Source organism: Elephas maximus, chromosome 11 (assembly GCF_024166365.1).
Source record: "Elephas maximus indicus isolate mEleMax1 chromosome 11, mEleMax1 primary haplotype, whole genome shotgun sequence".
Lineage (NCBI taxonomy): Eukaryota > Metazoa > Chordata > Mammalia > Proboscidea > Elephantidae > Elephas > Elephas maximus.
Genome location: NC_064829.1, coordinates 111,277,692 through 111,304,280, shown reverse-complemented (window position 1 = coordinate 111,304,280; position 26,589 = coordinate 111,277,692). Strand labels below are relative to the sequence as shown.

Genomic DNA, 26,589 nt, shown 5'->3' with positions numbered 1-26,589 from the left:
GAGAAGGCTGCAGCGGCCGTCACGTGATCATATCGCCCCGCCCCCACTAGCGAGGAGAGCGGCCAATGAGAAAACGAACTACCTGGCCCCCGCCGCCCCGCAGTCCAGCTGGTGTGCGCCTGCGCACGGATGGGGCGGGAGGTCGGGCGGGGCTCGAGCCTGCAAGGTGCGTGCGGGGCTGGGCACGGGAGTGGGAGACGCGGAGCGCAGGTACTGTGCAATCTGCGGGTGCAGCGCTTTGGCCGCCCTCCTTGTGTTGTTCCCCTCTAAAGTGCATCCCTCCCCTTATGTTGCCATTCCTTCGCTATATCGCATTCCACTTAAATCGTCACCAGTCCCCTTCTGTCGCCGTGGCTCTCCTCATGTCACTGTCGCCTTAACTCGCTTTCGCTTCCCTTAAGTCCCCTCTGCCACCTTACGTCGCAATCGCCCCCCATTAAGTCTCATCGCCTTCTCCTGTCGCCCTCTTTAATTGCCGTTTCTCCTTTATGAAGTCTTCATTTGTCTTAAATCGTCATCGTACCCTCATGTCACCTTCGCACGCCTCCTGTCACCATCTCTCTCGTTAAATCACTGTCACCCTTCACTTAACTTATGCCATCCTCACCTCCTATGCCTCCCTCACTCCCATGTCACCATTGCTTCTGACAGTCTCCATCCATGGCTCATGTTAAAGAGCCACCCAGCTTCACAGTTGCTTTTCTCCCCTCCATGTCACTGTCATTTCCCCGAGTCACCGCTCACGTACTCGCCACCATACAGGGTACTAGGGCCCATTAACTGGGGTGCACTGGAATCCCGGCTCCACCACTGAACCTCTGTGTAACCTTGGCTACCTTATCACACCTGTCCAACCTCCGCTTTCTCATCTGTAAAATGCACACAAGGACTTCTACATCAGGCAGGAGTGTGAGGACTCCTGGAGTTTATTCGTGTGATATGCTCAGCTTGACGTGGCATTTTTGTATTTTTTAACCATGTCACCCTCCATCACCCCCATCCAATCACCTCCATCCACTGCATAGCAGCTTGGGCGCTCCCACCTCCTCGCTGTCCCTCTCCTTGTCTCTGGGTGCTGTCGTCACACTTGCCATATCGCCATACCCACATCACGATCTCCACATTGCCCCCACCTCTGCCACGTCCCCATACCTGTGGGGGTGGCCCATAGTTCATCACAAACTTTTGCTCATGTAAGTACTTCATCCCTAGCTCTTTATCTTGTTGGACTGAGTGATGCCCCCACCCGCAAAAATAAAGGCCTTTAGCCAGTGCTGTTGGAGCCGAGGAGGGCTTTGTAGGAGGCAGGGGAGGGGAGCTTGTGAGTCACTTAGACCCACACCTTGACTATCTAGAATTGAGCATACAAAAAGGTGAGGCAGATCCCCCTACACTGCAGTCAAACCTCAGCAACCCTGAATCCCAGATGGGGAGATAAGTATCTTATTCACTCAGCTGGTCTTAGCAAGGCAGTTAGTACAGTCATTCCACTCTTGGTTCCTGCACTTCGCAATAACATAGCTGCGTGACCTCGGGCAGGAGATTCAATGTCCCCATGCATCAGTTGCTGCATCTGCAAAATGGTAATGAAAACACTATTTATTCATTCCACAAGTCTTTCATAAACATGTACTGTGTGCCCAGCACCGTGCTAGACACTAGGACCATCAGCAGTCAACAAAACAGACAAAAAACCCTGGCCTGGAAGAGTTTACATTCTAGGTGGGGTAAGAGACAAGGAACAAAAGGTAAGTTGATTATGTAGCGTGTAGAAGGGGGCTGGGGGAGATGGGATGGGGGTTTTAAATAGTATAGCCTATTCTGAGAAGGTGACATTTGAGCAAAGATTTGAAGGAAGGGAGAGAGTGACATGGCTACCTGGGGGAAGAATATTCTAAGCCGAGAGAGAACGGCAAATGCAAAGGCCTGAAATAAGAGTGTGCTCAGAATATTTAAGGAATAACGAGGAGGCCAGTGAGGATGGAGAGAGATGAACAAGGGGGAGAGGGGTGGGAGATGAGATCAAACAGGCCACAAGGGCAAGGTGTGGGGCTTCGTAGGCCATGAAGAAGACGTTGGCTTTTACTTGGACTGAGACAGAAGCCATGGGAGAATTTGGAGCAGAGGGACATGATCTGATACGACATGAAGCCATCACCTGGAGCAGCGACAGCTCCAGACTTCTACCCAGGATGGGTTGGCAAGAGGCAGCTTGATTGGAAGGGGAACCAGAGTCTTCTTAAACCTGTACTCATATATCCTTTATGTTTGGAAAAAGCTTCAAATATCCCTATAAAAAAATTGGAGGCGGGAGGAGGCCACCAGTGGATTTTTTGAGAGGCCAGAGATGCCTCTGGGTTCAGCTGCTGTAAGGGAGGGAGGGAGGGCAGCTACAGATCTGCAGGCAGTAAATGACAGGAGAGGTAGCTATCACTATCTACACATGGTGCTCTGAGGCAGCCTGCCTGGGGTCAAATCCTGGCTCCACCATTTCCTGGCTGTGTCCCTTCATGCCAATTACTTAACCTCTCTGGGTCTTTACTACCCTTACCTGTAAAGTGAGTGTCTTAGTTATCTAGTGCTGTTATAAGAGAAATATCACACATGGATGGCTTTAACAAACACAATTATTTTCTTACAGTTAGGAAGCTAGAAGTCTGAATTCAGAGCTTCGGTTCTAGGGGAAGGCTTTCTCTGCCTGCTCTGCAGGAAGGTATTTGTCTCTTCAGCTTCTGCTTCCTGGTTCCTTGAAGATCACCGTGTGTCTTGGCATCTGTTTTACCCCATCTGTCCTCTGCTTGCTTATTTAATCTCTTTTATGTCTCAAAAGAGAGTGACTCAAAACACACCCTACACTAATCCTGCCTCATTAATGTAACAAAGACAGCCCATTCACAAATGGGAATATAACCACAAGGCAGAGAGGTTAGGATTTACAACACTTATGGGGCAGGGGACACAATTCAACCCATAACATTCCACCCTTTGGCCCTCAGAATTCATGTCCTTGCCACATGCAAAACCCATTCACCCTATCACATCATCCCAAAAGTCTTAAATCCACTCCAAGTCCAAAATTTCATCTTCAGTATCATTTAAATCCAATATGGGTGAGACTTTAGGCGTATACCATCCTGGTGCAAAATCCATTTTAATCTGTGAACTTCAGACTACAAGTTGTCTGTTTCCAAAGAACAATGGTGGAACAGGCACAAGGTAGACACTTCCATTACAAATGGGAGAAATTGAAGGAAAGAAGGAATAACAGGCACCAAGAAAGTCCAAAACCCAGCAGAACACATTACATTAGCTCTCAAGGACTGAAAATAATCCTGTGTTCTCTGAGACTATCAGGGCAATGTCCCTGCCCTCCACATTCAGGATCTTGGCCACACTCTTTGGATTCCAGGTGGAGGCCTCTCAGACCTAGCCTTCAGCTCTGCCTTCCAGGCCCACTGGGGCAGCAGTTTTACTCCTTTGGCTTTAGGCATCCCCATTCTCCTACTCCATCTGAGTGGTGACCCCACCCCTTTGGCCCTGGAAGGCCCTGTTCTTCTACCCCTTGGGCATAGCAGCCCCATCCCGCTGGCACATCTTAACAGCAGCCCCACACTCCAGAACCGAATTGGTGAAGATCTGACTCTTTGAAAACTAGGAGGCTTTGACCCTGCCCTTTGAGATCCAGGAGACCATGGCCCCACCCTTTGAAACAGAGAAGTTCCTGCTTCCCGTGCTCCTCCCAGCAGTTTTGCTGATCTCCAAGCTGGTCCAGGGATGATCCTTTTCTTTCCTTGGAGGACAACAGATGTAGGTAGCTCTTTTGGCCTGTCTCCTGCCTGTAGAATTCTAAGAGGAAGACAACATTCTCTCATTTTGTTCTTTCTCTGTCCCTTCAGTCTAAGCTGATGGGTTTTCTGCTGTGGTAGTTGGTTAGATCAGTCAGTCACAGCCTTAATCGCTTTAACAAAAGATTGTGTAGCCACTTCCCTGGTGAACATCCTAGGACATGTGTCCTTAGTTTGTACAACAGAACTTTCCAAATCTTCAGTTTTGTTTTCATTTTGCACAGTTCATTTTTAAGTCCATCTCTTTCTTTCCTCGCACATTTTACTGTAAGTGGCAAGGAGAAGCCATGCAGTCCCTGTAAGATTTGCTCAGAAATATCCTCAGCCAGGTATCCAAGTTCATCACTTACAAGTTCCACCTTCCACCAAACATTGGAACATAATTCAGACAAGTTCTTTGCCACTGCATAAAAAGTATTACCTTTCCTCCACTGTCCAATCACATGCTCATCATTTTCTTTTAAAGCCTCACCAGAAGCACATTTAACATCCACATTTCTAGCAACATTCTGTTTCTGGTGCCATATGTATTCTCTAAGACAATAGAGACTTTCTCTGTAGTTCTCCTCACTTCCTTCTGAGCCCTCACCAGAATTGCCTTTGACGTCTATAATTCTACCAACAGTCTCTTTAAGGCAATCTAGGCTCTTACTATTAGGCACCTTAAATCTGTACAGCAACACCCAACTCCTGGTACCAAATTCTGTCTCAGTTATCTACTGCTGCCATAACAGAAATACCATAAGTGGATGGCTTTAACAAACAGAAATTTATTTTCTCACAGTTTAGGAGGCTAGAAGACTGAATTCAGAGCACCGGCTCTAGGGGAAGCCTTTCTCTTTCTTTCAGCTCTGGAGAAAGGTCTTTGTCTCTTCAGCTTCTGCTTCCTGGTTCCTTGGAGATCTCCATGTGTCTTCGCATCTCTCTTCCCCCATCTCTGCTCATTTGCTTGTTTAATCTCTTTTATATCTCAAAAGAGATTGACTCAAGACACACCCTATACTAATCCTGCCTCATTAACATAACAAGGACAGCCAATTCCCAAATGGGCTTATAACCTCAACCCTATAAAACAGAGTAGAACTGTTCCATAGGGTTTCCAAGGAGTGGCTAGTGGAATCAAAGTGCTGAACTTTTGGTTAGCAGCAGAGCTCTTAACCACTGCACCACCAGGGCTCCCACCATAGGCATAGAGTTTAGGATTTACAACACATGTTTTGGGGGACCCAATTCAATCCATAACCAAAAAAAAAAAAAAGCAAACCCATCGTCATCAAGTCAACTCCGACTCATAGTGACCTTATAACAGTGAGGGTAAGAAAAGGGCTGTTGTGAGAATGAGTTAATCTACAACAAGTGCTTCAAGCAGGGCCTAGTTCAAAAAACCTAACTAGCCTTACTCCATTTGCCCCACATCCAGCCCCCCTCGGGTGCTGGGTCTCACGTGAGGCACGGAAGGGAGCGTCTGCCATGTTGTTTGTTTGTTCATGAATTGGTTCAACAGCATAGTGTCCTGGTACAGAACTGAGCTCTGGATTCAAATTCCTGGCCAACAACTGATGCTGTGCAACCTAGTCAGGTGACTCCCTGGAGCCCTGCCTCCCCATCTGAAAAAACAGGGATAATGCTGCTCTTTTGCCCCAAACTTGTTGTGTTGTTATTTTCTTAACTGAGCCATCACCCATTTTTCACTGCGATGCTGCTCACCCCCTCCCCTGCCTTGTTTTTCTCCAAGGCACGTACTACAGGTTTCACTGATTTATCTACTCTCTCGCTCCTCCAATAGAATAGTGTCTTCGGGAGGGATTTCTTTCTCCTGTTCTGTGCTGTGTCCTCAGTTTCTAGAACAGGGCTTGGCAGCGGGGAGTCACTGAACAACTGCTCATTGAATGAATAAGTGAATGAACGGGCCACTGAGCATCTGTTGTGTACTGCCTCTGGGCCAGGTGGTGCTGGGGACACAGCAGTGACTGAGACAGCCCCAACCCTACCCTCAGGGGACTCCCATCCCAGGGGGTGACAGACTCATCACAGACAGTGACATCCCAGAATAGTCAGGGCTTCCATAGAGGACACACAGGCAGAGGAGTTGGGCTGAGACGGGGGAGGCGCAGGTGGAGGGGTCAGTGTCAGGATGGGGGAGGCACAGGTGGAGGGAGTCAGAGTCGGGGCAGGCAGAGGGGTCAGGCCAAGATGCGGGAGGTATGAGGGGCTGTGGAAGCCCAAGGGAGTGCCTGAACCAACCTGGGTGGTCAGGGAGGGCCTCCTGGAGGTACCTGAACTGAAGGGTAGGAACAGGACTTGGCAAGTAGCAGTGGGAAACGTGAAGAGGTGGGATAACTACGGTAGGCTGGAGGAGCAGCTGTGGGAGGGTTTGGTGGTGAAAGTGTGGTTTCAGTTCAAGGAACCGAAAGATATTAAGTTTGGCTGGAGCGTAAAGGATGGTGAGAGTAGCCAAAGAGGTTATTAGGAGAAGATCCTTCAGGGCCCGGGGGAGCCACTGTGAGGAGGTGGGACTTTGTCCTGAGGACAGTAGGGAGCTACAAAGGGATTTTCAGCAGGAGAGGAACAAATCAAATTCAGATGGGAGGGGGATTGGAGAGATTGAGGGTGGAGGCTGAGAACCCAGAGAGGCTGCTGAGGTGGAGGCCCAGGGTTGGGATGTGGGGATGGGAGGAGGTGTGGGTGGGAGAGAGACTCAGTAGGCTAAGTGGACAGGCTCTGGGGAGTCCAGGGCTCAGGGAGAGTCAGAGGGTGCTTTTGGGAGGAGCTGGCACATGGACGGAGACCTGGAAGATGGGTAGGATAGCTGTCTGTGAAAGGAGGATCCGGGGGAGAGCAGGGTTGGGAGAGATGCTGAGGACAGTTTGGGATATGAGGGATCTAAGGGCCTGGGGGACACCTGGGGAAGGTGTCTAGGAGGCCATGGGACCTCCAGAACTGGAGTTCAGGGGAGGAAGATTTGGGAGTCAGAGAAGGGGAACTGAAGCTATAATGGTAGAGGAAGGATCACAGGGGACTGTGCATCTAGGGCCCTCTAGGACATGTAAGGAGCCCTGGTGGCACAGTGGTTAAGCATACGGCCGCTAACCGAAAGATTGGCAGTTCAAATCCACCATCTGTTCCTTGGAAACCCTACGGGACAGTTCTACTCTGTCCCATAGGGTCGCTATGAGTCGGAATTTACTTGATGGTGAGAAGTTTTTTTTTTTTTTTTTTGATGTGAAGAAGTTTGTCCTTTGTTCTGAGGGCAATGGAGAGCCATAGAAGGATTTTGAGCAGGGGTGGGACATCTTAGATTGTTGAGATCCAATTCAGAAGTCTTCACTGTTCGTGACACTTTTTTTTGACCTATTCAATTGTTTTTCAGACTGAGCATCTTCTCTCCCTAGAAAGGGCATCTATATTAAGGGGGCCTTTGAAAGCTCTGCTACTTAAATAATAATAGTTTGTAAAACCAGTGCTCTGTTCTGTTATCTGTAGGCCTGGCCACAGACCATTGATGGTTCAGTCCACAGGGGCCTGCATAGTCATGAAAATTGGCTCCATTAAGCCCAAGAAGACTCCCCATCTGAACCTTTTAGAAGGTGCCTAGATTTCTACCCATTTCCTATGCAGTGGTCTGCTACTAAGCCTGTGCTCCTGTGTGCCTTGGCAGGTGAATGACCCCACAGCCACCTTTGCACCCTCAGCTGGCTTAAATCAACCTTGAGTCCTGTCTCTCGTCCTCTCAGCCGTACTTTCAGGCAGAGATACCATGATCTGCACTCATCCTCTCTGCTCTGGGCTTAGAACCCGAGCTGGTCATCATTGTGTATAAAAGCAATGTCCCTGGCTCCAGAGAGACATCTGCAAGAGCCTTTTCAACGTTTTCCATTCTCCTACTTTTGGCAAATATTTTTCACGCGCTTACACTTGTGCTGAAAAAACCGTTGCCACCGAGTTGATTCTGACTCTTAGCGACCTGGTAGCACAGTAGTTAAGAGCTCGGCTGCTAACCAAGAAGTTGGCAGTTCAAATCCACCAGCCACTCCTTGGAAACCCTATGGGGCAGTTCTACTCTGTCCTGTAGGGTCGCTGTGAGTCAGAACCGACTCAAGGGCACTTAACAACACATTGTGCTGAGCACTGGGGGCGGAGGGATAAATCAGATACAAACTTGGTTTTTCAAGGCAGATAGTCAAAGTTTTGCGTCTGTGATAACAGTGTGTACAGGATACCAGGGGACGCGTGGTATGGAGACTTTGCTTCATGCTGGGCACCTTGCTACCTGCCTGCCATGAATGATGTCACTGATCCTTCCGAGCAAATGCGAGGTTGGTCTCATTCATCTCGCCATTCTTCAAATCATGAACGTGAAGCTCAGAAGTGGGAGCCCTTTTCCTCAGTTCTACACAGATCTGGGATGGGCGCCCAGGGCCGTGGGACTCTGAGGCCCACACCCCTAACCATTCAAAGATCCCACAGTCACCTCAGATGGGTATTAGATGATCCCCGTTTTACCACCGAGACCAGTAGGGCTCAGAGAAATAAAGCCCCACGCCCAAGGTCACTCAGCAAGGAAGTGGCAGAGGTGGGATTTGAACCCCAGACTCTCCATTCCAAAGAATTGATGGTGGTGGAGGAGGGATCACATCTCCCCACCCCAGGTGGGGTGTTCAGGGAGCTGTAACCCAACGTGAGTCTCAAAAGCCTAATGGGTTTTGCTTCCTCCTTTTCTGCGGGCTGTGGTGTCACGCTCTGTGGCAGGCAGCGCCACCAGCTAAGGAGAGTGGGGATATTCTGCAGGCTGGAGGGGGCGTGCTTCCTGGCAATGGTGCCCCCCAACACCAGCAAGGAAGCAGAGTTTAAGGACGAGCCCCCGTGGGAGTTCTAGGTTCCTGAGAACACAGGGCCTGAGTTGGGCTGAGGACAAATGCCAGCACCCAACAGCCCAGCTCTGCTGACCTTCATTTTCACCCTGCCCTTCCCCCATCCAGGGTTCTGGGGGTGGGGGTCACCAGATTAGTTTTCCAGCTGAGACCACACCACTTTTCTGGAGCCTGGGATTTCAGGGAAGGAGCAGTCCAGCTAGGAGCCTGAGCTTCATTATAATTTAATGTCCATAAAAATCCTATGTGCATTTTTTAATTAAATACTAAGCAGACCTGTTGCCATCAAGTCGATTCTGACACATAGTGAGCCTATAGGACAGAGTAGAACTGCCCCACAGGGTTTCCAAGGCTGTAACCTTTATGGAAGCAGACTGCCATATCTTTCTCCCAGGAAGCATCTGGTGGGTTTGAACTGCTGACCTTTAGGGTTAGCAGCCAGCATTTAACCACTGTGCCGCCAGCACTGCTTAATAGTAAGTACATAAAAACAAACAGATCCATTGCCATCAAGTGGATTCCGACTCATAGCAACCCTATAGGACAGAGTAGAACTGCCCCATAGGGTTTCCAAAGAGTGGTTGGTGGATTCGAACTGCCAACCCTTTGATTTAGCAGCCGAGCTCTTAATCACTACACCACCAGGGTTCCCCTATAAAGGCCTACAATAAAAATGCAACCATCTTGCCTCTGGAGGTGGGATAAGGGATGCAGTTTTGGTATTGTGAGGAGCCTGGATACCATTCCCCCCATTTATTGAGAACTTATTGCATGCCAGTGACTCCGTGGACTTTATACGTGTTCATACCTTTAGTCTGGAGCCTGGCTCCTGTCTTACTTCGCACCACAGTCCAGATGGCCCTGCACAGTCTGCCCCTGTCACCTCTTTGACTTGTCTTCTCCTCCTCTCCCCCAGGTCCCCTCCACCCACCGCAGCCACACTGGCCTCCTGGCTGTTCCTCACTCACATTCCTGCCTCAGGGCCTTTGCACTGGCTGTTGCCTTGGTGGCTTGGAACACCCTTCCCCCAGAAGTCCGCATGGCTCCCTCCTCCCCCCCTTGAAGTTGTCCCTCAGGTATCCCCTTCGCAGTGAGTCCTTCCTTGATCTCCTTATTTAAAATTGCAAACCATCCCAACCTCCCTCACTTACCCCTCTCCCTCCTCCATAGCATTTATTACTTTCTAACATTATCATTTACTTATTACCTTGCTTATTGTCTGTCTCCCTTCATGTCTGTTTTCTGCACAGCTGTATCCCCACTGCCTAGAGCAGCACCTGCTACATAGTACACCAAAACCAAACCCATTGCTGTTGAGTTGATTCCAACTCATAGCGACCCTATAGAACACAGTAGAACTGCCCTATAGAATTTCCAAGAAGGAGCTAGTGGATTTGAACTGCTGACTTTTTGGTTAGCAGCCATAGCTCTTAACCACTACACCACCAGGGCTTCCAGATACATAGTAGGTATTCAATAAATACATGTAGAATTAATGGACAGCCTTATGAGGTAGGCGCAATTGTTATCATGCCCCTTTTTGCTGATGGGGAAACTGAGGCAGAGCTATTGTCACTTGTCCAAGGTCAAACAGCCACATAAGTGCGGCAATGCAGATTCAAACAAAGGTATGTGGCTCCAGAACCCACAGTGTTAACTGCATCGCCAATCAAGCCTAAACCACCTCTCTAGTACTAGTTTTTGTTTCAAATGCCTTAAGTGGATTGCCTTGATAAAAATATAGCAAAAAGTAAAATTAAACCCGTTGCCATGGAATCACTTCAACTCCTAGCAACCCCATAGGACAGAGTAGAACTGCCCCATAGGGTTTCCAAGGAGCAGCTGGTGGATTCGAACTGCTGGCCTTCTGGTTGGCAGCCGTATGCTTAACCACTGCTTAACCATCATTAATTGTCAGCCACCTTTGGCTCTCAGATTGTACAGTGATTACAGGTCTGTAATGAAAAAAAAATAACCATCATTACAGACCTGTAATTACTGTACAATCTGAGAGCCAAAAGGTGGCTAACAATTTGCATAAAATCCATTTATTTTTTTCCTAGCACCACATCCCCTTTGTCTGGCCTCTTAGTCCCCTCCCTCAGACCTCCCCGCTCCACCTTTCCCTGAGTTTTGTTTTTATTTATCTTGGCTTCTCTAATTTTACATCTCTGTTGCTCCGAACCCATATTCTTAAATGAAATACTTCTCACCCAGGCCTTCAGATAAATAAAAAGCACATGTTTCCTGCCCCACGCCTTTCCTCCCCCACCCCACAACCGTGTGGTCAGCCACCTCTAAGACTTTCTCTTCGGTTTTTCCTGGTGACCTCTGGAGTTTGAAATAAACTCTGTCTACTGCTGTTTCTTGCTGGATCCATTTTATCCTCCCCCAATTGTCTCCCTGCAGTAAGAGGCTCCTAAAATCCCCAGGGGGCTCTATGGTGATGCCCAAGCTGGTCCTTAAGCTCTGCTTCCTCGCTGGCGTTGGGGGGCACCTCTGCCAAGAAGCACACCCTTCCCAGCCTGTAGAATATCCCCCCCGACGCCACTAAAGGTGTGGTCTGTCCTTGACAATCTGGAATTGGACATTGGTGGGAGGGGCTTCCAAATTACCCCTTCAGCAATGGGCTGGATTTTGAAGTGAAGGGAGATCTCAGCTCCCTTTTGGAATCTTTTCGTAATCGCAGTAATGCATGTCCACAATTTTTTTCCTTTTTAAAAGTGACAAAGCTTGGGACATGGCAACACGTTTGTCTGCTTTATAATTATTTTTTAACCTACACAGATGTTTTCCTATACATTTCTGTAGGTAGCTTATAAACCAAAACCAAAACCAAACCCATTGCCATCGAGTTCATCCTGACTCCTGGCAACCCTACATATTTCGGGATAGAAATGCTCCATGGGGTTTTCTTGGCTATAATCCTCATGGAATCAGATCTCCAGGCCTTTCTTCATTGGCACCGATGGGTGGGTTTGAACCACCAACCTTAAGGTTAGTAGTCGAGACAGCAAACTGCTTACACTACCCAGGGACTTTAAGTAGCTTATATTTCACAATTAAAAAAAAAAAAAGGCTCACAGTGAAAAAGCAATCCTGACACACCCCACTCTCTCAAAGCAACCACTTCTAACACTGTTGCTTCTCAATAACGTTCTTTTTGTGGAGTTAGGTGTGGACTCCCCGCCCCTGTATGTGTGAGCGGGGGGGAGGAGTGTCTAGCCCGTGTGTCCTTGACATAAATTGGGGAAGGGGAGTCCCCAACTTATTCCTCCAGCTGTAGTCTTAACTTCTGCTTGGGAGATATGGAATGGGGAGGTGGGAGCCCCTGATTATCCCTCCAGCCAGAAGCCGAGATCTCCAAAAATAGAAAAATAAAACTTTTTAAATCCCTATGAAAATACCAGGTGGCTTAAAAAAAAAAAAAAAATACTGTGGTCCAAACAGGCTCCAGCAGAAAATCCAGCATCTTCGCCTTCTCCTCCGCTCCTCTCCACTCCCCATAGCGTGGGCTGCGTCTTCTGTTGATTATATCGCTACATCTGTACATCACATTCAACTTTGCTCTCTCCATCCTATCGTATAAACTTTTCGAAAATTAATTTTATTCATGAATTTATTTTTGATTAGGTAGCGCATGTCTATGGTACCAAAATTCACAAGGTTTTTAGCCGGGGGGAATATGGAGGGGGTCCCTTTTTTCTTTCTCTGTGGTCTGTCTGTCCAACCCGGAGGCTTCCAGGTAGGGTGCGGTAAAGCCCCTGCCCAGCCAAGTACTCCCCCGACCCGGGCCCAGCTGACCTGACCGCAGCGGGGACAACACCCCCGCCCCCTCCCTGCGGTGAGGGCGGCCGGCTTTGCGCGCACTGCGCAGACTCCCCGCTGCAGTGGGCGGAGCTCTGTGGGCTCCGCCCCCTTTCCTCCAGCCTGGGCTCAGCCGGTCGGGGCAGAAGCTGGGGCTCCGTCGCGGTAGCAGCTGCCGCCTGTCGAGTAAGACCGAGGCCCCTCTGGGGTCGGGGGGTACTGGCATCGGGCTGGGTGCTGGCGGGGTGGCCCCGATGGTCACGGGCTCCCGGTCTGAACTGTCTGGTGGGTACCTGGGAATGTGGATAGAAGAGCCACCTGAAAAATGCCACCTGGGCAGTCCCGGCACAAAGATTTGGGGCTCCACGGACCCCATCCAGAGCTGCCTTTTGGGGAATGTCTAGATGAGAGCTCAGAAGAGGGCTAAGGGAAGGCGCTAATAGGGGGCAAGGTGGACTGGGGAGGGGGGCAGACCAGGCGCTGCACAGTGATGTGAAGAAAGCCTCAAGAGATTAGACTTTGAAGGATTTCAAAAGATCTGCTGACCAAAGACCAGCTTCCTCCTTTTAGGGTGGCGGGCGTGTTGCCAGGGCCCCTTGTGATCACGGGTGAGGAGACCCAGTGCACCCTGTGAGTCCCAAGACTGATCCTCCCCCTATGTATCTTCCAAAAGGCTGGAACACCCCACCCAGCCCCAGCTTTTGTCCCCTGCAGTTTGGAGACCCTGACACACCCACCTTCCCGCCTCAGCTCTGTAGATCCCCCAGCTGCCCGGCATGATGAAGCCTAAGCTCATGTACCAGGAGGTAGGCAGATGGGGGCTGTGGGGAGGGGCTGAGCACAGTGGAGGTTTGGGGGACTTCCCCCGAATGGACCTGTCAACCCCCTGCCACCTCACAATCTCCCACGCCATGTTCCCCCAGCTGAAGGTGCCTGCTGAGGAGCCTGCGAACGAGCTGCCAATGAATGAGATTGAAGCGTGGAAAGCTGCAGAGAAGGTAGGAGTCTCTGCCACCCACTGTCTGTCTCAGCAGGGGCTGGGCCACCCTCTAGGGTTGGCTGATAACCTTCCCCTCCCCACAGAAAGCCCGCTGGGTCCTGCTGGTCCTCATCCTGGCAGTTGTGGGCTTCGGTGCCTTGATGACTCAGCTGTTTCTATGGGAATACGGCGACTTGCATCTCTTCGGGCCCAACCAGCGCCCAGCTCCCTGCTACGACCCCTGCGAGTGAGTGGGAGGAGGCCCAGATGGTGGGGGGAGGGGTCCGCCCTCACCAGGGACGCTCAGACACGCACTGAGGAGGGCCTGCACTCAGCCACACCCAGTGATGGTGACAGAGAACGTCACAGAGTCCACAGTGCAAGCTCACAGGTTCTTCCTCCGTGGCCACCCTCCACAAATGTGTTCCCATGGCAGCCCCAGTAGCATATTCCACTGACATCTGTGGAGAGGCAGATACACACAGACAACCACACACACAATCTTCCACTCACATCTATGGACAGACAGATACACACAGATACCCACACACACGATCTTCCATCCACGTCTGTGGACAGATCTGTACACACAGACAGCCACACACACAATCTTCCACTCACATCTATGTACAGACAGATACACACAGACAACTACACACACAGTCTTCCATCCACATCTGTGGCCAGACACGTACACACAAACAGCCACACACACAGTCTTCCGTCCACATCTGTGGACAGACACGTACACATAGACAACCACACACACAGTCTCCCATCCACATCTGTGGCACGTACACACAGACAACCACACACACAGTCTCCCATCCACATCTGTGGACAGACACGTACACACAACCACACCCATAGTCATCCACCCACATCTGTGGACAGACACGTACACACAGACAACCACACCCATAGTCGTCCACCTACATCTGTGGACAGACATGTACACACAGACAACCACACACACAATCTTCCACTCACATCTATGGACAGACACGTACACACAGATACCCACACACACGATCTTCCATCCACGTCTGTGGACAGATGCGTACACACAGACAGCCACACACACAATCTTAAACTCACATCTATGGACAGACAGATACACGCAGATACCCACACACACGATCTTCTATCCACGTCTGTGGACAGATGCGTACACACAGACAGCCACACACACAATCTTCCACCCACATCTGTGGACAGGTCTGTACACACAGACAACCACACACACAATGTTCCACTCACATCTATGTACAGACAGATACACACAGACAACTACACACACAGTCTTCCACCCACATCTGTGGACAGACACGTCCACACAGACAGCCACACGCAGTCGTCCGCCCACGTCTGTGGACAGACACGTCCGCACAGACAGCCACACGCGCAGTCGTCCGCCCACGTCTGTGGACAGACACGTCCACACACACCAGTTGCCATCAGCCGACTCCTGCTCTGACACCCCATGAGTGTCGGTAGAAATGCCCCACAGGGTTTCCAATAGCTGATCTTTTGGAAGTAGATCACCAGGCCTTTCTTCTGAGGCTTCTCTGGGTGGACTCGAACCTCCAACTGAGCCGAGCGTGTTAACCGTTTACACCACCTGGGAACTCCAGTACACACCTAGAGGAAAAAAGTCTTTACCTAGACACATACAAATAGTCTTTCCTCCACGTCTGTTGACATACGGGGCATCTTCCATCCACATCCATGAACACACACCAAGGACCTTCTGCCCACATCTGCGGACAGGCAGGCACAGACATCACAGCCACAGTCTCCCATCTGTGTCTGTGGACGCACACATGTCTTTCACGGAGCATCCTGAGTACAGCCACACATGTGCACTCCCATCCTCATCTTCCATCCACAGCCATGGCAGACCTCTGCCCCTATGGCTGACGTGCACTCCCATCCCTGTCTTCCAGAGCAGTGCTGGTGGAGAGCATTCCCGAGGGCCTTGACTTCCCCAACACCTCTGTGGGCAACCCCTCCACCACCCAGGCCTGGCTGGGCCTGCTTGCCGGTGCCCACAGCAGCCTGGACATCGCCTCCTTCTACTGGACCCTCACCAACAATGATACCCACACCCAGGAGCCCTCTGCCCAGCAGGTACTTGGCAGCCTGGGCCCTGACAGGCACAGGGGCAGGGCTGGGGGATATGCACCCTATAGCCCAGGAGACAAGCAGGCCTCGCTCACACAGCTGATTGGACACAGGTTTCTGGAAGCAGCTGTCTTCACATGGCCCTCTGGCCCCAGGGCATTTATCACGGTCATCTGGAAGCCTCAGGATGGCGGCAGGGTGCGGGTTTGGTTACGAGGGATTAGGTTGGCAGATGTTGCCCACCCACACGCAGCCCTGATCCCCTTCCACAGAGAAATGGGAGAGCAGAGCCACTAACAGCCCAGTGTCAAGCCAGGCCACCATTTCCCAGCTGTGTGAGGTCATGTCACCTGTTGGGCTTCCCTTTCTTTATCTGTAAAACGGGGCAAGTCTCTGGCATCTGCCCTTTAGGGCCCTGATGAGGATGAAATGGGCTCATCTGTGCAATTTTTAGAGCCCTGGTGGCATAGAGGTCAAGCACTCGGCTGGTAACCAAGAGGTTGGCAGTTAAAATCCACCAGCCACTCGTTGGAAACCTTATGGGGCAGTTCTCCTCTGTTCTGTAGGGTTGCTATGAGTCAGAATCAACTCAACGGCAACAAATTTGGTTGTTTTTTTGTTTTTTGTTTTTTTGGTTTTGGTGCAATCTTTAACCCATTTCCCTAGCACAGGGTCAGTCGATTACAAGGGCTTGCTATTGTTACATCCTTGTTTCAGTTCCTCACACAGAATTAAAAAAACAAAATAATGCATCAGGCTTTGAAAAGGAATAGCTTAGGTGGAAAACTCCTTCCATCGTAAAGCACAATGATTTTCCTTCTTCCTTTTTCCCTCCCTCTGCTGCCTCTTTCTGTGAGCAGTGGGTTTACAGCTTACTAGCATCACAGGGCTCTTTGAGCATTGTCTGAAAATGTAATTCCTAAAGTTCAGAACAGCATGGGCTCCCACAACGGACAGAGTTAGACGGTCTGGGTTCAAACCCTGCTCTACCACCGAGCTCTTGGTGTCTCAGTTTTCTCACCTGCACCGCCAGGACTGTAGTCAGGCCTGCCTCAGCGCTGTGTGAAAATTCATTGAGTTCAGGCCTGAGGGCCTTAGAACAGGCCTGACACAAAGTAGTGTCAGGGAACTGTTGGTTGTTACAATTGGCGTGGTCATGCCTCACCCCATGCTTTCCTGGACCCCCAGCCTGAGCTTTGCCCCCAACATCCTGCAAAGCATGCTGGATCTTGGGAAGGTCCCCAGGAGGTGGAGGAGTGGCAGGGAGGCTCTGGGGGTTGTGGGGAGAGGGTTCAGAGGAGCCAGTATTTAAAACAGAGAAGGTATTTGGGATCTTAACTTGTAAAGCTGTCCCTAGGTGTTCTGGCTCAGTGTCAAATGGGCTCACCTCTAATCAAATCTTGAAGCCCAACTTCAGAGTAACACTGTGGGGAGGCCGTGTGGGACTGGGGCACGAGCTGGCCGAGCCCCATTGAAGCTCTCCTCTACCCCAGGGCGAGGAGGTCCTGCGGCAGCTGCAGACCCTGGCACCCCAAGGCGTGAAGGTCCGCATAGCCGTAAGCAAGCCCAATGGACCCCAGCCACAGGCTGACCTACAGACTCTGCTACAGACTGGTGAGCTGGGGGCAGCCAGGACGGCAGGGCCTGGACAGGCCACATCTACCCCTGACACCACCACCCACTGCCCCTGTCCGTCACAGGTGCCCAGGTTCGCATGGTGGACATGCAGAAGCTGACCCATGGCGTCCTGCACACCAAGTTCTGGGTGGTGGACCAGACCCACTTCTACCTTGGCAGTGCCAACATGGACTGGCGCTCCCTGACCCAGGTCTGCTTGAGTTCTGCCCACTGGCCCTTCTAGGCCACTGCCTGCTCCCCAGGGCACCCAGCTTCCCACTGTTCCCTCCTTATCTCAGAGTCCTGTCTACCCAGTCTCTGCAATGGCTTTCTTCCTGCCTCCTGCCACACCCCTAAATATCTCTGAATCCAGCCCACTACTGCCCTCCCCTGCTCACAGGAGACTGGGTGTCCCTCCAATCCCTGATGGCAGCTGCTGGCCCCTCCACAGGGCACTCAAGACCCTGTCCACGCATTTGACCTTCATTATTCATCCCCTGGTGCTTGTTCCAAGTCCAGCCCTGTCCTGGGAGATGCTGGGAACATGGTGGTAACAGATGGATCTCTTGAAACTCCCAGTCCAATGGGAGAGACAGGCCTGTCACCACACATGACATCTCAGAGTGGTCAGGGCCAGGACAGGAGAGGCGCAGGAGGAGGGGTTGGGACCAGGATGGGGGAGACATAGAAGGGTGGGCGAGGATGGGGAGGCATGGGCAGGGGCCTTGCGGCTGAGATACCGGGGCACAGGCAGGTGGGTCAGGACCAGGACAGGGAAACATAGAAGGCTATGGAAGCTAAGAAGAGGCATCTGACCCAACCTGGGGTATCAGGGAGGGGTTTCCCAGAGGACGTGATAACTGATCTGATACCTGAAGGATCAGTGGGAATTAGCATGAGACCGGGAAGAAGGAAGAGTTTAATCAGTGATGTGAAAGAGGACATTAATTCACTTTTTCGACAAATATTTCCCACGCCTCTAATCTCACCAACTTTGTGGGGAGATGCTGAAGATACAGCTGTGACTGAGACATCCCTGGTGCCTGTCCTCCCTTCCAGTGGGGAGACAGGTTTGCCACCAGAGGGACAAGGGAACCCCAGGGACTGTGAGCGCCCAGAGGATAGCTGGCACAGTCTGGCTGAGTCCTAAGTATGAGTTGGAGCTGGCTCAATAAAGGGTAGCAAGGAGAAGCAACAGCATATACCCTTTCAGGAACCCAGGAACTTTTGGAATAACTGATTTTCAAAAACTTGACTCCAGATTTTAGTCTGTCTTGAGTCAGTCAAGTTCATGTCTATCCCAGGACTTTTCCTTCTAAGAGGGAGTGTCTTAGTTATCTGCTGTTGCAATAACAGAAATACAAGTGGACGGCTTTAACAAACAGAACTTTATTTTCTCACAGTTTAGGAAGGCTAGAAGTCCAAGTTTAGGGTGCTAGCTCTAGGGGAAGTCTTTCTCTATCTGTTGGCTCTGGAGGAAGGTTCTTGTCTCTTCTGCGCTTCTGCTTCTGGGGGATCTTCATGTGGCTTAGCATCTCTCTTCCCCCATCTCTGCTGTTTTCCCTTGCTTGTTTAATCTCCTCTATATCTCCGAAGAGATTAACTCAAGACGCACCCTGCACTAATCCTGCCTCATTAACATAAAGTCAACCCATTCCCAAAAGGGATTATAATCTCAGGCGTAGAGGTTAGGATTTATGACACATATTTTTGGGGGGACACAATTCAATCCATAACATTCCACCCTTTGGCCCACGATATGCATGTCATTGTCACCTGCAAAACACATTCACCCCATCACATCATCCCCAAAGTCTTAAATCCACTCCAAGTCCAAAATCTCATCTTCTGAATCATCTAAATCAATTATGGATGAGACTTCAGGCATATTCCAGCCAGGGGCAAAATTTCTCTTCATCTGTGAACCTGTGAAATCTAGACTACAGGTTATCTGTTTCCCAAGTACAATGGTGGAATAGGCACAATGTAGACATTTCCATTACAGATGGGAAAAATTTGAGGGAAAGAAGGGATAACAGGCACCCAGCAAGTCCAAAACAAAGCAGAACAATTTACAATAGCTCTCAAGGCTTGAAAATAATCCTTTGTTCTTTGGAACCATGTGTAGCAAGGGGTCCCACCCTCCAGAATCTAGGTGGTGGCCATGCTGTCTGAATTCTGGGTGGAGGCCCCTTGGCTCTGGGCTTTAGCTTCATCTTTAGGCCCACTGGGACAGCACCTCTGCTCTGTTGGCTTTGGTTGGCCCCATTCTCCTAGTCCATCTGAGTGGCAACCCCACCCTGTCAGTCCTGGCAGGCCCTATTCTTCTGTCCCTTGAGTGTGGTAGCCCCACCCCCTCAGTTTTGGGCAGCGGTCCCATCCCCCTGGCACACTTAACAGCAGCTCCACACCCTGGAACCGAGTTAGTGAAGATCCAACTCTTTGAAACCTCGGAGACTCTGGCTCCACTCTTTGAGATCCAGGAGACAGTGGCCCCACCCTTTGAAAATGAGAAGGCCCTGCTTCCAGTGCTGCTTCCAACAGTTCTGATCTTCGAGCTGCTCCAGGGATGGTCCTTGGTCCTTTTCTTTTCTTGGAGAACAACAGATGTAGCTCCTTTGACCTGTTTCCTGACTGTAGAATTCCAGGAGTCAGACAGCATTCTTTCCCTTCTTTCTTTCACTGTCCCCTTTCAGTCTAAGCTGATGGGTTTTCTGCCATTGTAGTTGGTTAGATCCATCAGCCACAGGCTTAATCACTTTAACAAAATATTGTGTAACCACATCCTTGGTGAATATTCCAGGACACATGTCCTTAGTTTGCACAACAGAATTTTCCATATTTTTAAATTATTTTTTCATTTTGCACAGTTTATTTTTAAGTTCATCCCGTTCCTCTCACATTTTACTATAAGCAGCAAGGAGAAACCGTGCAGCCCCTTTAAGATCTTGCTTAGAAATATCCTCAGCCAGATATCCAGGTTCATCACTTACAAGTTCTACCTTCCTCCAAACATTTGAAAATAATTCAGACAAGTTATTTGCCACTGCCTGAAAAGCATCACCCTTCCTCCATTGTCCAGTCACACACTGATCATTTTCTTTTAAAGTCTCACCAGAAGCACATTTAACATCCACATTTCTAGCAACATTCTGTTGCCCCATATATATTCTCCAGGACAACAGAGACTTTCTTTATGGCTCTCCTCACTTCCTTCAGAGCCCTCACGAGAATTGCCTTTGACATCCATAAGTCTACCAACAGTCTCTTCAAGGAAATCTAGGCTTTTATTATTAGGCACCTTAAAACTCTTCCATCCTGTACCCATTACCCAATTCCAAACTCCTTCCACGTTTCAAATATCTGTTACAGCAGCACCCCACTCCCAGTACCAAATTCTGTCTCAGTTCTCTAGTGCTGCTGTAACAGAAATACCACAAGTGGATGGCCTTAACAAACAGAAATTTATTTTGTCATGGTTTAGGAGGCTAGAAGTTCAAATTCAGGGTGCTGACTGCAGGAGAAGGCTTTCTCTCTGTGTCACCTCTGGAGGAAGGTCCTTGTCTCCTCTGAGCTGCTTCCCTTGGGCAGTCTTCACCTAGCTTTTCATCTCTCCTCCCCTATCTCTGCTTTTTTACTTTGCTTTTTCAAAAGAGATTAACTCAACCTACACTAATCCTGCCTCATTAAATAATGAAGACAACTCATTCCCAAATGAGATAACCACAGGCATAGAAGTTAGGATTTACAACACATGTTTTTTTTGGGGGGGACACAACTCAATCCATAATGGGGGGAAACTGAGGGCCAGAGAGAGGGGGAGGAAGACAGAGGGGCAGAGAAGAGGGGAGACCGAGGGTCAGAGAGAGGGGGCCAGACCAAGGCTATAATATTGGACAGCACAGATGCAGAAAATTTCTATCACTGCGTAAAATTCTATTGGGTAGTGCTGGCTGTTGCTCGCAGCAAATGTTGATCACTCTAGACAAGGAACTACTGTTTTTAGCTATTGGTATTTTCACTGTTGGTGTGGGCAGCCTGGGTACCCATCGGTCCTCAGAGCTCTGGACCTAGCTCTGCATGGAAGGTTGATAGAACAACTAAAAACCCAGATAGAGGAGAGAGGGGTGTGGACTGAGTCACAGTGGGGTGTGGAGACGGAGGGGCTGGGGGTGTCTCTGTCATCTGTGGGCACCAGGCCACTACACCTGATCTCAGCACTGCCCTCCACAGGTCAAGGAGCTGGGCGTGGTCATGTACAACTGCAGCTGCCTAGCTCGTGACCTGACCAAGATCTTCGAGGCCTACTGGTTCCTGGGCCAGGCAGGCAGCTCCATCCCGTCACCCTGGCCCCGGGCCTATGACACCCGCTACAATCAAGAGACACCAATGGAGATCTGCCTCAACGGAACCCCTGCTCTGGCCTATCTGGCAGTGAGTCTGGGGAGGGGGGCCCTGCCACACCCTGGCCACACCCCATGACTCACGGCTTTCATCTTTCCCTGCCCAATGGCTGGTGGGGAGGGCATGTCTTGACCATTGGCCGTCACCCCGTCACTGTGTTTGGTCGGGGCCTGGGCAATGCCTCAACCTCCCTAGGCCTTAGTTTTGACTAGAAAATGGGTCTATCCTGATATTCACAATCTCTTAGGGCGAATGGGTGAGGTCCACTTGGGTTCATGTGCATCAAGCCATTGGTTTAGCCTTGTGCTGCCCAGTATCGCCACATGTGACTCTTTAAATTTAACCCAAACGACTACAATTAATTCAGTTCCTGTGTTGCAGTAGCCACATTTCAGGTACTCCATAGCTACAAGTGACTAGAGGCTTACCGTGTCGGACAGCGCAGGTGTAGAACATTTCCAAACTGTAAAAAGTTCTATTGGGTAGCGCCAGCTGTTGCTCATGGCAGATATTGAGCACTCTAGACGAGGAACTACTGTTTCTGGCTGTGGATATTTTCACTGTTGAGGTGGGCAGCCTGGGTACCCCTTGGTCCCCAGAGCTCTGGATCTTGCCCAGTGTGGAAGGTTGATAGAATAATTAAAATCCCAGATAGAGAAGAGTTTGAGTTCTGGCCCTGCCACATTGCAGCTGTAACACAGGACAGGTAGACTTGTGTTGTTTAGGGGAACTCCATGAAATGTCAACCATCTTCCCCACCTAACTTCAAACAATGACAATAATAATAAAAACAACCAAAAAAAAAAAAAAAAAAACAGTTGCCATTGAGTCGACTAACTCATGGCAACCCCATGTGTGTCAGAGTGGAACTGTGCTCATACGGTTTTCAGTGTCTGATTTTTCAGAAGTAGATTTTTTTAGATCACCTGGCCTTTTTTCTGAGGCACCTCTGGGTAGACTTGAACCTCCAACCTTTTGGTTAGCCACTGACTGCGTTAAGGACAAACAGCACTTACTAAATGCCCCATCACATGAAAATACCTGCTTTGGCCGGGACATGCCTGTCTATTTCTGCTATCTTTGCAATAATAATAACTATAATATATGATGTTACTATCATTAATAATTGTAATAATATCTGGCTCTTATTGAATACTTACTGCATGCATATACTTTGCTGGGTGATCTGTTCATTTAATCATCATCACAACCCTGGAAGGTAGGTGCTATTTTTGTCCCGTTTACACATAAGGAAACTGAGGTACAGAGGAACAAAGTGACTTGCCCAAAATCCTCCAGCTAAGAAGTGGCAGAGATGGGGGCAGTACTTGAGGAACCCTTGCCTACCCAGTTTCTTCCTAACCTCTCCCACGTACCCCAAAGTCATGCTCCCTCCCCAGGGCAGGAATGAGGGAGGAGGTGTAGAGAAGAGAGGCCAGAAATTATCTGATGGAGTTCCCTAAAAGTAGAAATGTGAGGAATGGGAATGTCTAGTTATTTATTGCTTCACAACAAATCACTCTGAAACTTAATGGCTTAAAACAAAAATTATTTGCTCACAATTCTGTGGGTCAACAGCTTGGGCTAGGTTCAGCTGGGAGGTTCTTCAGCTGCCACTTGGGTCGTTCCTGTGATTCTAGTCATCTGGCCACAACAGGTATTCTCATGTAATGGGATATTTAGTAAATGTTTGTTGTTTTTCTTCTTCTTGTTGTTGTTCTGAAGTTGGGTGGGGAACATGGCTTATCCAGGCTCGGCTGGTCTGAGAGGGCCTCGCTCGCACGTCTGGTATTGGTGCTGGCTGTTAGCTGAGGCACACGTCTCCAGCAGGCTAGCCCTGGCTGCTTCAGGTGGCAGCTGTGTGCCCAGGAGGCTGACTCCAATACACAAGTATTTTTCAGGCCTCTGCTTATATGACATTTGCTGATGACTCACTGGCCAGAGCAAGTTCCACAGCCAGGCCCAGAGTCATTGTGGAAGGCCCAGCACAAAGGCGTGGACACAGGGAAGCATGATTCATTGAAAGCCTTTACTGTAAGAATCTCGAGACTCACAGGGAATTAGGGTTCCCCACGACCACTTCCTTTTTCAGAGTTTCAGTTTCCTCATCTGAAAAGTGGGTCTGGTAGCAACGCTTATCACCCCACAGGCTGTCATGAGGATTGAGGGATCTGGGGCCAGCTGGGCACCTGAGGCATTCCCACTGGGGGCGGGCTGTGAGCCAGTCAGGGAAAGAAAGTCATAAGAACAGAGGTTCTCAAACTCGACTATGCACCAGAATCACCTGCAGGGCTTATTAAAACCTGAGATTCTGATTCAGTACAAGGTGTGCAGTGAGGCCCAAGAATTTGTGTTTCTAACAAGTTCCCAGGTGAGGCTGATGCTGCTGGACCAGGGACGAAGGCTGGTGCTGCTGGACCAGGAGCCGTATGTCGAGAACCCCCTGGTTAGAGCATAGGTTCTGGAACCAGACAGCCTGAGTTCAAATCCTGGCTCCATGTACCAGCTTGTGACCTTAGGCAAGTCACTTACCCTGTGTGAGCTTTAGTTTTCTCATCTGTGAGACGGACAAGGCAATTATCCCTCCCCTTCATGGAGCCTGAGGACTCTGAGCTCCACAGGACCCAGCTTGAAGTGAGCTGTCCAAACACGGGGTCCGCTGTGACAGTGTCCTTGGCAGGGCATCTGTTGTGACTGTTCCTCACCCCCAGAGTGCACCCCCACCACTGTGTCCAAGTGGTCGCACCCCAGACCTGAAGGCTCTGCTCAACGTGGTGGACAGCGCCCGCAGTTTCATCTACGTTGCAGTCATGAACTACCTGCCCACCATGGAGTTCTCTCATCCACACAGGTGCCACTAGGCGCATGGACAGGGCTCAGGACGGGGAGGAGACAGGACAAGGAGTGATGAGGCTCAGAAAGCCGGAAGGGGGGCCGGGGAATGGGGATGGACAGGGTGACCACTGGAAGACGCAGAAGAGACCTGGGGGCTTGAGACGGGAATGGGGTGGGATTACTAAGAGATAGGGGTGACATTTGGGGGGGTCAGAGGAGAGGGTGAGAATACTGGAGGTAAGGGCAAAGGTGAAGGACTGGAGGCGTGAGGTGGGGGTGGAGGGTTTCAGGAGGTGCCAAGCAGGAAGCATGGGCTGGAAACAGGGTGTGGGCTTGGTGTTTGGGGCACAGGGATGGGCTGAGAGTCTTACGATTTGAGGCAGCAGGGTTGGGGGTTTCTGATCAGCAATATGAAGGAGGGGCTGAGGGCCAGAGACGGGGGATACTAGGGCTTGGGAAGCCGAAGAATGTTTTCTGGGGGCAGTGGACAAGACAATGGTCACATTGGGAGCTGGGTGGCAGAAATGGGGTGTATAGAATGTGGGGTTTAAGGAGGCAGATACTGGGAGCCAGAGATGGAGGGCTCGGGGGCTCTCAGAAGCTGAGCAGGGTCCAGGTTTGGCCCTGAGGCTGAAGGTGAGGCTATGGACAAAAGTGCCCTTCACATCCGCCACCTCAGGTTCTGGCCAGCTGTTGACGACGGGCTGCGGCGGGCCGCCTATGAACGGGGCGTCAAGGTGCGCCTGCTGGTCAGCTGCTGGGGCCACTCAGAGCTGTCCATGCGGGCCTTCCTGCTCTCCCTGGCTGCTCTGCGTGACAACCACACCCACTTGGACATCCAGGTGGTAAGCGCCTGCCCCAGACTCACCCCTCAGTCCCAGTGTAGGCAGTGCTGGGACATGGCCCTCACGGAGCTCCCGGGTCACCTGACAAGGACGACCAGAGACCAGAGTAAGCCGTGTCGTCATGGGGAGATTATGGGGCAGAGGAGTCGGGCTGAGACCAGAAGTGCAGACAGAGGGGTTTGGGCCAGGCCAGGACAGGGGAGACAGAGGCTGAGGGGGTCGGGGCCTGGACAGAGGGGCCCAAAGGAAGCACCTTTCCCAGCCTGAGACTTTCTTGAGAAGGGGACATCTGGGGGGTGAATAGTAGCCATTCCAGAGGGAAGAGGGTGGCATATGAGGCGACTCAGTCCTCCCTTTCAGTGAGTGTTTACTGAGTTGCCACCCCACTAGGCCGTCTTCTGCCCAGAGGATTCTGTGGAAAAAGCTGAGTCCCCATTCTCACAGACTTCATTCCATACCCCACGCCACACCTGGGGCTTCTCTCAACCCACCCAGCGTCTCATGCTCTTCCCCATTCTCCCTCCCCACTCAGAAACTCTTTGTGGTTCCTGCGGACGAGACCCAGGCCCGGATCCCATATGCCCGTGTCAGCCATAACAAGTACATGGTAACTGAACGTGCTGCCTACATCGGTGAGTAGCCCGAGGACCGCCGAAGGGGCGGAGGGGACAGGGAGAGCTCTGGACACCAGGGCCCGGCGACCCCCACGGGGCTCTGACTCTTTGCCCCCCGTCCCATAGGAACCTCCAACTGGTCCGGCAGCTACTTCACAGAGACAGCAGGCACCTCACTGCTGGTGACCCAGAATGGGCGGGGCGGCTTGCGGAGCCAGCTGGAGGCCGTGTTTGTGCGGGACTGGGACTCCCCTTACAGCCATGAACTTGACGCCTCGGCTGACAGCGTGGGCAACGCCTGCCGCCTGCTCTGAGGCCCAGGCCTGTGGACCCAAGTGTCCTGGGTCCAGGCCCCTGTCCCCATGCTCCTGCTTCTCTGTGCCCTGTTGTGGCCCCTGCAGGCTCCCCGCTGCTCTCCCACCTCTACCTCCACCCCTACTGGCCCGACACTGTGGCCGTGGGACCCAGCAGAGCTGGGGGAGGGATCAACCCCCAAAGAAGTGGGGATGCATGCTGGGCTCAGCCCCCTGGCCCACCCCCTTTCCAGGGCAAGAAGGGTCCGAGATTATAATACTAAGTAAATAACTTGTCTGTACAGCCTGGGCCTGAGCAGTGGTGACATAGCGTCTTGGGGCCCAGGGGAAAGCT

The 26,589-nt window shown here is 50.8% G+C and overlaps 1 protein-coding gene across 4 annotated transcripts; it reads left to right on the top strand.

Moving 5' to 3' along the window:
- Positions 1–134: 134 nt before the first annotated feature.
- On the top strand, positions 135–26,535 carry PLD3 (phospholipase D family member 3). Of its 4 annotated transcripts, none has more exons than XM_049900968.1 (12): positions 135–210; positions 13,238–13,329; positions 13,447–13,521; positions 13,607–13,749; positions 15,449–15,632; positions 17,120–17,240; positions 17,327–17,454; positions 21,477–21,677; positions 24,359–24,498; positions 25,162–25,327; positions 25,860–25,959; positions 26,068–26,535. In XM_049900968.1, exons 2-12 carry the CDS (start codon positions 13,300–13,302, stop codon positions 26,253–26,255), a joined length of 1,476 nt encoding a protein of 491 aa, XP_049756925.1. In that variant the 5' UTR covers positions 135–210; positions 13,238–13,299; the 3' UTR covers positions 26,256–26,535. The 4 variants fall into 4 exon arrangements, with proteins under 4 accessions (XP_049756925.1, XP_049756924.1, XP_049756921.1 ...); XM_049900967.1 differs by having other exon boundaries at positions 193–210; positions 13,197–13,329; XM_049900964.1 differs by lacking the exon at positions 135–210 and adding an exon at positions 12,603–12,709 and having other exon boundaries at positions 13,197–13,329.
- The last annotated feature ends 54 nt before the right edge of the window (positions 26,536–26,589 follow it).

Bases quoted from the DNA above. Each gene is read 5' to 3' on its own strand.
- PLD3 (XM_049900968.1), top strand. From the start codon at position 13,300: ATGATGAAGCCTAAGCTCATGTACCAGGAG. The intron at 13,330-13,446 runs GTAGGCAGATGG...ATGTTCCCCCAG, and splicing joins CTAAGCTCATGTACCAGGAG to CTGAAGGTGCCTGCTGAGGA. The intron at 24,499-25,161 runs GTGCCACTAGGC...CCGCCACCTCAG, and splicing joins GAGTTCTCTCATCCACACAG to GTTCTGGCCAGCTGTTGACG.